This window comes from Trichoplusia ni, chromosome 17, assembly GCF_003590095.1.
Source record: "Trichoplusia ni isolate ovarian cell line Hi5 chromosome 17, tn1, whole genome shotgun sequence".
NCBI lineage: Eukaryota > Metazoa > Arthropoda > Insecta > Lepidoptera > Noctuidae > Trichoplusia > Trichoplusia ni.
In genome coordinates, this window is record NC_039494.1 from 5,666,195 (window position 1) to 5,676,024 (window position 9,830).

At 34.9% G+C, this 9,830-nt stretch overlaps 2 protein-coding genes across 2 annotated transcripts; both read right to left on the minus strand.

Annotated features, from left to right (window-relative positions):
* Positions 1 to 4,702: 4,702 nt before the first annotated feature.
* Positions 4,703 to 6,189, minus strand: LOC113502486 (peroxidase-like). The gene is made up of 4 exons (XM_026884074.1): positions 6,011 to 6,189; positions 5,492 to 5,690; positions 5,294 to 5,399; positions 4,703 to 5,128 (listed from the first exon to the last, which is right to left on the minus strand). Exons 1-4 carry the CDS (start codon positions 6,176 to 6,178, stop codon positions 5,050 to 5,052), a joined length of 552 nt encoding a protein of 183 aa, XP_026739875.1. The 5' UTR covers positions 6,179 to 6,189; the 3' UTR covers positions 4,703 to 5,049.
* An 895-nt stretch (positions 6,190 to 7,084) lies between these two features.
* LOC113502485 (peroxidase-like) lies at positions 7,085 to 9,106 on the minus strand. Its single transcript, XM_026884073.1, has 5 exons — positions 8,919 to 9,106; positions 8,475 to 8,662; positions 7,871 to 8,066; positions 7,402 to 7,590; positions 7,085 to 7,297 (listed from the first exon to the last, which is right to left on the minus strand). The coding sequence occupies exons 1-5, from the start codon at positions 8,959 to 8,961 to the stop codon at positions 7,101 to 7,103; spliced, it is 813 nt and encodes a 270-aa protein (XP_026739874.1). The 5' UTR covers positions 8,962 to 9,106; the 3' UTR covers positions 7,085 to 7,100.
* Between the last annotated feature and the right edge of the window lie 724 nt (positions 9,107 to 9,830).

A 9,830-nucleotide genomic window follows, 5' to 3' on the forward strand; every position in this document is an offset into this window, starting at 1 on the left:
AAGCGGATCTAATAAAATTGAATGTATTTTAAATTTAGTGTTCAATTTTAAACTGAAATTGCTTCACGACAGTCGTTATGTAAATTATTCTTCGTATGTGTCTAAAGTTTTTTTGGACAATTATAATAACCTAGTACGATTATAAATAGGCAAGGTGTTCTGATCGACTCTGAGCTATTGTTTCGATAATGTTAATTGTTGTTATTATCTAATCTATGTGCAATATTAGTTGTTAAGTATTTATTTTGTAAATATTAGTAATAGTAGCGGATCATTAATTACAGAGATTTAATTAAAATTCATGTAGTTGTTTTTATTTACTCATCCTACCTTTGTAAAAGGTTCTTTAAGATAACACTCAACATTTTTTTTCCTTTTTAGAAATTGGATTACAACGATATACATTTTAAAGTTATCAATAAAACTTTTTTTTTATAATACCTTAAAATCTAAATCAAAGTTCACAAATAGAGAGGCTCTTGAGAACAATCCAACCAATAAAGCAACAAAACTAATTAACTTAACGGCTTTTATAATTGTTCCATCGATTACTAACCCCTGCCAATATTACATATTCCTATATATGAGCTCCACAGCTCTCCCGTTAGCATCAGCCTCGGTAGCAAGGCAGTGACGATGGCACAGCGTACCGAATTTATGCGTGGGGTGACAGATATAGACGTCACAGTACCCCTGTTTTGGCTGATTTGATTTAAAATAATGTCCTATTTTGTTATCTTTATGATTTTATTCCCTTTTAGGGTGAGCAACGTATTGGTGAGAATATTCAGATGTATTTATTTAACGACATTTAAGGACAACTCTTTTTAAATAGTAAGGAATTTTAGTGACTTGCTAATAAATTATTGATGAGTAAAAATAATTTAACCAATCCCTTAATGTTATGCGGTCAGTTAATTTTAAATACAGTCCATATTTAATGTATTAATAATCTTAAACCACATTAATCTTATACAATCTACCTTGTACTGTTGTAAAATTTCCTTTCAAAAACCTAAGTAATTGTATAGTCAAAATTTTTCAAAATTCCAGTGTCAAATTAACAAATTCAATTCAAAAATTCTATTACACCCACAAGCTAATCAATAATTTAATCAGATTCATCATCTCTGCTCTCATAACTCCATTGAAGTCACTTCCCTTGTATTTGCTGCGGAACTAAGGATCCGTGACGAATTTCTTGCGAACGCCGCGATTCCCATGTGTCGCGGACCTTAGCACCGATGTAGATGTAGGTTAGTGCGCGTCGCTGGCGGGCCGGCCGTGGTGAATCGTATGGGAAATTAGGACCAGATTTGATGGTTGTGAGAAGATTTCTACTATGGATAATCTGATTGAGCGTTAATTTTATTTTGCTATTGATTTGGTAAGTGTTGATGATGACCACCTAATTTTTTAATTTGATTTATCTAATAAATTTAAACGCTAAATAGTTTTATGGCATTTTCATTTTGTAAGAAGGCTCACAAAAACTAAACTCCAACCATGCTTCTTGTAAAATATAAAAGAGTTACGCATTTCTTTGATATTACCTTGACAGATGATAAAATTTAAATATACTCACAAGAACACAAAACTAGAACACTACAAGTCCCGTACCGAAGGACCAAACGAACAAAACTCCGTAACTCAACTTTTATTTCGGCCAACGTTCGCATAACAAGGTATTGTAAAACTGAAAACTTGTGACAAACATACCTACGTGCGGTATAACTGTAAGTACATCTGTGAATGTGTAAAGTTCAGGGTGTCTGGTAAGTGCGAAGAGGACAATATTTTTGGTGGTCTGCCGAACCGTGAGTAATTCAATAGACAAATATTCATGCTGGGGTCTTGAACGGCGCCCCAACATGGATTATACAGTATGCTGTTTTTTTATTGTAAAAAAATAAATATAAAACAGGAAATGTCATTTAGTAATTAATCTTAATTAGTAAAGTTACAGTTTTTAATTAAGCAACTTAATTTCATAACTAAGTCAAAGTCAATGGTAGGGTTTAGCCATGAAAGCGTTACATATGGACAAAGTTATAACATTAGTTTAGGGTGTACTGAGTTATAAATCCATTTTTTTCATTCGAATACGAACTTGAATCCTTAACTCAGAAGCTCAAAGTTTAAAAATGAGTCGTGGAAATACATAGCTTCTCAGAGACTATACAGACCCAATACCCAAGTCATTTGTTTTTCTTAACCACCCTGTATAGGCCGGGTAAGCAGACGCCGGCAGTAAGACGGATGTGTCGCGTAACACGCGGCTACATTTGAATGCCCGGGCAGCCGGGTAGCCGGGTACTACCCGAGTAGGTATGGCCCACACTCAAGAAATTCAGCTTACTTCGGACTTGCTCCATATGACTGGCGAACTATCACGACTTCGATCTTTTTAATAACTTTTCTTTCTTCTTTACTTTTAAAATAAATTGATATCTACAAATGTTAGGCAGAACTAGTTGGACACTTTCATTAATAGTATTCACTATTCAATTCACGCATGATGCGTCAATTAACTAGTTGGATACAGCTTGAAAGACAGAATTCTTCATATAAAGTAGATAGACAGTTGTTTATTACTCTCTTCAACCATGATTCACTAAAACTACAAACAGATGGATATGAATGACTAGACATCTAAACGAACCATTCAGAACATTAGACGGTCATGCATAATCAATGTAAAAACAATATTTTCCACTCAAATAGCCACACGGAATACGAAAAATAATAAATATGTATTTTGAGGAACGCATTTACAAAATTACAATATTAGCGAGCAAGTCCTCGCGCAACGAACGCGTCATTACAAATGATAAATAGTCGGCACACTTCGATAATCAAATTCTAATTTCGAATCTGTTCTACCCTCGCGAATATTTTTTTTTGAGGCAAGGGAAAGGCGGTAGGCAGCCTGTTTTGTATTGTGAGAAGATTGTGACTTTATTAACCGTGAACGAATGGTCTCTTTAACCGATTCACCACGGAGGCCACGTGACCCGGAACCGATTATGGTTCCGTACCCGATTTGTATGTATTTGTATGTAAATTGGTGCGTGGGGTGAAGAGATAACCGGGCGTGCTTGATAGGGATCTCTGTTATTGAATTAAGTGTTGGCGTTTAGTGATTGTTTAGATGAATGTGTCTCTTTATTCGAGTCTCTTTATTTCTTTATTGTTTTCATTTATTTAAGTGTGCATAATATTATTCAAGCCTCATTCATTTTTTTAATTTACATAATTCTATTTGTCTGGGAACTCACACCATTTTGTTTTCTAATATGACTTTACAATATTGCAAGCTCAGTGTTCCGGGTATCATTTATACGTGATGTATTCCATAGCAAACTTATTTTAAGACAGTAGTGGCAGATCCAATTATAAGTAAAGAAACCTGCCTGATGACAAGTCTCAAGCAATATGAATTGAAAAGTAGTTTCTTATCAGAAGCTCGCAGCTTAAAACCCACATAAAAACGTTAATAATTCCAATGAGAAATTAACAAATTATCTCTAATTATATTCAAGAGCACAAAGATACCAGGCTACCATAACTAAGAGGAACAATAGCAATGAGCACTTCCTACACAGACATAGGGTGGGCAACAACGCAAGAACAGACGGAAAGCATTGGACACGCTCGCCGGACAAGATACTTGTAATGTAATTGTAACAGGACATTCTAACGCAGTTGTTAAAGCTTCATTATGTTTAGACTGAGATCCAGTTGAGAGTCAGGAGATTGAAGAAGGGAAATAAACGCCAGGACATGGTGAGGTAAACGGATGATAAGTAGGGATTGTTACAGTCACTGAAAACATTGATAGAAAATAAGTGGTAAACTTGTTAGCAAAATTATTGATTAATTTATTGTAAAAAAATATTTTACTTGAAGATGTAAATATTAATTGTAATTGGAATAAGAGTGTTGATCATTAAAGGAGTCTATAGCTAAAGACGTTAATATCAAACTTGTATGTTTTAAACTTCGAAACTAAAGTAGGATCAATGATCGTGTAATTAATGAAGAAAACAGACGGAAGGCTATATTATTAACTGGGAAAGGTATATAAACTAGAGGAAGTATAAATACAACCCAAAAGATCAAAATAATTTATTGTAGAAAATTCTAGATTATATAACCCAACTCAGAAAAAACACAAGTTCACACTAAATACATATTAAATAAATACTTAGAATAAATCGTAAAGGGGTAATTGAAAAATGGTGGTTCCTTTTTGGGTAACTACTCGGACCCCAAAACCCAGAAACCCATACATTGTTCACCTTTAACCGTGCCTTTTAAATAACATTAAGACAATGGGATATCGTAAATAAGAGCAACTTACGCACTTCCCCATCCGTTGTGAAACTAACAATAATACAATAGCTTCATATTTCGGGATCTTCCGTTTTACTTGATTGTAGTTTGGACCTTTATTCAGTAGGCTCATATTTTTATGTACCGCCCTACAATCTTAAACAATACAGGTTTGAAACTAACTACGTATATTTTTTTAATGGAATAAAATTGTTCGTTGTTACTCCACCTACCGGAAAAGCAAGTATTTTATGGGAGAGAATTATTTCTCGAAATCCACCAATTCAACTATAAAGTTTCACTTATACTTGTGATGTTGGTGTTTTAAAAAAAATGTTTCATTAAATAATTAATACATAACCCTGAAATAAATAGTTACTTACGAAATTATACTAGGTAAATTAATTATGAGACACTACTTATTCAGAGAAACTACTTTTTCCTACATTTAAATAACCTTATTGAATAAATAATATTCTATTTCACATTTAATAAATACACGGAATAAATTTAAATCCAAAACAGCGACTGTTTTCACTGAATTAGCAGATGGTTGGCCCCGAGCGTATACAATTCAAAATAAACCTGATTTATAACGCCTTATTTACATTTCGTTGGGACTACATCTTGGGATATGAAAGCATAAATGAATTTAATAATAGTTAATAAGAGTCTGTTTTCAAATAGAATGCAAAAGGATAGAGAATTTTATTTTCAACTGCGTATGGGATCTTTCCAAGCAGACAGTACTAATTTTCCAATCTTTGATGAACTGCATTTAGTAAGTTGATTCCTGAAAAGGAAAGCCATTGTTAACGAGCAAACTTAACTTCACTTCTTTAAGCCGAGGTTTATTTATAAGTCAATGTAAGCCAAGTTATGTTAATGCTGCGAATGTTACAGATTATGTCCGTTATGTGGCGTGGTGTCAATGAGATCTTGGGTTTGCTCGACATACCTTTCAGAAATGCTGTGGAAGGCAGCTGGCTGTATCTGGTAAACAGAATCGCCGACGTCGCACATCACGCCGGCTATCGTGACTCCTCTTATGGCTTTCAATTGTTCTTAAAATAAAAACAAATACGAGAATGGTACCTACAGTTGTCATGGTTACAAGAAAATGTTTTAGATGCTTAAGTATTCTTTGCGATCTTACCGAGTGTAAACGCATGCGGTCGATTCGGTCTTTCGTACCAATGTCTATCTGATACAGCAGACCTTATCAGTTGGTCGGCACACAAACAGTACACAGTGTGAGGGACCTTCCCCCCCGGTACTGGCGTCTCGGACCATAACCCACTCATCAGTTCCACGTCCCTCACATCTTGATAGTTTTGCATGAGACGGTGGATGCGCTGAAAATTATTCATGTTTTATTTCTACAATAACTTCAAGTAGAGGTACACCAGCATTTTCATGAGATTTTTATGATTTCACATGATGATTTAAATTCTTAGCATTTAAAATAACCCGATCAAGATACTTAAAACCATGTTTTAAGTATCGGGAAGCCCTCTGAAAGAGAACGATGCCACTTTACGCTGTGTAGCGGTCCGTTTTGCTATCAGAACTGCGACAGTCTAAGGATAATTATAGTTTTCTGGTAGACACCAATTTTGAAACTATGACTTGTAGTGGGAGATAGGTGCCACAAAAAATAGTCCATGTAATTTACCTCTGCACTTATAACATCTTTCAGGTCCCAGAATGTGTTATACGAGCGCCCGGTACAAAACTTCCTATAGCTGATATAAGATTGGAAGCCTAAGTACCGGCCTTTGGATAAATCACTCGTCGCTACGTCTGACGACATGTGTACTCCACCGAATATATTTTCAGCCATCTACAACATACACACAACATCAGTCAAAATTAATATAGAATGAATCATATTTTTCTTTTAATAAAACTAATTACCAATTTAAAACTTCTAAAGTGAAACTCTATTAAATTTAAAAGCATGGACTAAAGAGAACCTTTAATTTAAATATTTGTAAGGATTTCTATCATTCGGTATTTATTTCAATCGGACAGCAATGAATTTTGGTTAAAAATGGTTTTGGTTAAGGGTTACAATAGTTTTTGTAAACCAAAATATACAGAAAGAAGATATTTTTCAAATCTAAGTATGCTTACAGCTTTTTCTTATAAAATCATTGTTTAGTATCAAACCTATAGTACTCACATCAAAGTCTATCATATGATCATAGGCGCCACTGTATTGTCTGAAGGAGCCTTGAGTAAACTTCTCCAAATTCTCATCGATCGGTAGCCATCCAGTTCGTTTGGACACATTGACCATTGGTACGGAGTTCAAATAATGTCCTTGGTTGTCATATAACCTGTAGAAACAAATGATGTTGAATAAAGTTGTAAACTTCCACTGGATTCATATGGATTTGGAAATAGTCGATTCACTTAATGACAAACTGTATAAACTTTTTATCAAAATGTGCCCATAACCTCTGCACATTATTCAAAATGTGATGCAAAAGCTAAAATCTACGATCACCTCATAAAGCGAGATTGCGTAGTTTTTGAATTAGCAATTTGAAACCTATAGTGATAAGTTAAGGTTACATTAAATTACTATACTTCACAATGATTTAATAAATAACGGTTTACGCACGCGTATTTATCCTAATAATCCTAATAATTCTACGAACTTCTCGCGCTCCCGCATCCGCGGCATTTCATGAATAAGGACTCCGGTTGGGCTCGAAACTAGTGGGCTATCCCGATAAATAAGCTTAAGTAAACCGTAATTAAATAAATAATAATGAATTCCACTCATGAAAGTTACAGTTATAATCATACTTAACGTCTGCCTCCTGAACAGTGTGAAACCACCTCAGCGCGTACACATACTCATCAAACATCTGAGGTAGAACATCGTCATCGTACACATCTCTAAATCCATCAGAATCAGAAATGATTCCATCTCTGATCATGTTCTCTTTGCCTGCAAGTTAAATCAAGTTAACATGTGAACTTAACTTATGGGTGTGCGTTGTCAAGGTATGATGTCGTATTTCAAATTACAATAAAACTATTATTAAGACTTACCTAAAACAATAGGCAGCAGTTCATAGTAATATATTTGTAAAGACACAGCTATATTAATGTCTCGAGCTGTGTAAAACAGTCGCTCGTCATCCCAGCTCGGGTTCAGTCTGTGCAACTCATTGGCTATGTAGTTGTGGTACCTATAAAATAGGATCACGACAAATTGTCCACCGAGTGCCGAATTAAAATCTACAAAAAAACATAAAGTGTTAGTTAATTTAATGAATTCAATGAATAGAAGTGCATTTGTAAGCTTGAGTGTCCTGTGGAAATAAAGATACAACGTGGCAATGCAGCCAGCCTTCTGGGCACGTTTCCTGACTCTGGCAGGGAAGATGTGTCCTTTTTGACGCTTTGTAAATTATGAATATTGTTCATTATGTATTGAAGATTGAAAGTTTTACTACAGAAAATAACAATTGTTTTGTCAGTTTTCTTACGTACAATTTCAATAAACCTCATAACTTACGAAATCGATTGCAACGTGTTTCCCTCGGAGGTTCGTTCAGAAAGCAATTTGACGTGTCATTAGTGGAAGGTGGAAATAACTTCCCATGATCTTCCTCAATTTCTATAAATCCGTTTGAGTACGTTCTTAAATTCTCACGATTCGGCGTTGGAGTGTAAATTTGAGAAAGGTCAAAAACTGGTGTCGCCGTGGTCATCTGAAAACAAAATAAAATACCTAGACTTGACTCTTTTCGGAACGCTTTCATACTAAATTAAATAATTCTAAATGAATCATATAATTATTTTTTCGAAAATGTATGAATTAAAATGTAACAATAATTATAGCCACTCCAGTTTGTTTTTTTTTTACAATGATTAAGGAAAATTATAATAAGTACTTGAGTGTTTTGGAACAGAATTATAGCCATAGTTGGGGATGCACATCGAAAAGAGAGAAAATATTAATAGAATATCATTCTTCTTAATCTTTTACATGGGTGATAGACAACCTTGTAACTGAATTTTAAACCGCCTGCCTGTAGCTTAATACAACCTGAAAAAATCTTAAGTGGTTTCTCCGCGATTTTGCCATTGGCAAGTTGGCTAGTTACTACTATACATACCCTCACGAAGGTAGTTCCATTCTCCAGACACCCGTAAGTCTGGTAGCTCTCGGGCCTGGTGTGGTTCATACATCGAACTCCTGAGTATCGGTGTACGGGGTCGTCCGGTGGGATCATGTTGGGAGTACACATGTAGTCAGTCTCACCTTGTGGCTCACAACAGTGAGGTATGTCCCTTAGGTAATTAACTGAAATAATTAATAGATTAATTTAAAAATTGTTCAGTAATACAGTTTAGGTTAGGTTAGAAATTAAGGCTTCTTCACGTTATTAAAAGGGCATAATTCTACCAACAATTTTACTTAAAGTCTTAGTAATTATGCGTGAACGGGATCGGGAACAATTGACTTATTTCTATTTTTAAATGCAAATATAGAGCTTTTACGAACATTTTGACTGTTCTACCCGTTATTTTTTTTTAATATAATATAATGGCTAACTTACAGGTATCATGAAGTGAGTTGATATCATGGGATGCAAAAAGCATGTAATAGGCGTGAAGTTGTGTGGTCTTCAGGTCGGAAGCTTTGCCTTCAGAAAGGAGGTCGCAGCGGATTCGCCTTGCAAGTGGAAAAGTATATCCATCGACAGTCTTCACGGGCTCGTAATCTGAGAAAAATATTTTTCATTAGGACCTCATTACATGGAAACTCTCGAGAGGTAAAATAACAAAATGAGACAATTTTTCGAAAAACGAGTTCTGTGATCAATCGTGATCTCAAACATAAGACTTTCAATCAGCTACTTTAAACTGGAAATAATGTCGAAGTAAGACTATAAAAAAATAGTAGCTACTCACTCGGATTAAATACTGGTGATAAAATTCTATTTGTTGGAGTTCTCTGTGTACCAACGCTGGGATACTTGAGGTTGTTGCACGATCCATCCAGGCGCTTCCATTCCTCTGGGTCACAAGGTTTTACATCTACTGTGCATACCCTTAAAATTCAATCAAATATATATTTTACAGACAGATCCCCGGGATCATTAATTACATCAGAGCCCACAGAATTTATCATACTGCATTTGGCTATTGATTTATCATCCTTTGATAGAGTTTTGGAGTTATTATTAAAAAACGGCTCTATTGCTAATCTGAGATATTGTTTCATCCTTTTCCGAGGACAGATTACCTTCTTTTCTCCATTTAATTTATAGTCAAGCATAACAACAATGATAATATTTCAAGATAAGAATAAGAAAAAATACTTACTCTACATTGTTCCTCTCTTGATAGTAATCCAACTGAGACTCGGTGGCGGGAGTGAAAGTGATACTATCATAAACCACAGCATGCAACCCACACAACACAGTCAGCAAATAAATAAACCTTAACATCTTAACGCCTACTTCACG

Coding starts and splice junctions, on each gene's coding strand:
- LOC113502485 (XM_026884073.1), bottom strand. CDS start 8,961: ATGCTTTTTGCATCCCATGATATCAACTCACTTCATGATACCT. Junction 8,663..8,918: donor CAACTCACTTCATGATACCT/GTAAGTTAGCCA, acceptor TAATTATTTCAG/TTAATTACCTAAGGGACATA. Junction 7,591..7,870: donor AACACGTTGCAATCGATTTC/GTAAGTTATGAG, acceptor GTTTTTTTGTAG/ATTTTAATTCGGCACTCGGT.
- LOC113502486 (XM_026884074.1), bottom strand. CDS start 6,178: ATGGCTGAAAATATATTCGGTGGAGTACACATGTCGTCAGACGTAGCG. Junction 5,400..5,491: donor ACCGCATGCGTTTACACTCG/GTAAGATCGCAA, acceptor TTTTATTTTAAG/AACAATTGAAAGCCATAAGA. Junction 5,129..5,293: donor TTCCACAGCATTTCTGAAAG/GTATGTCGAGCA, acceptor TTTCCTTTTCAG/GAATCAACTTACTAAATGCA.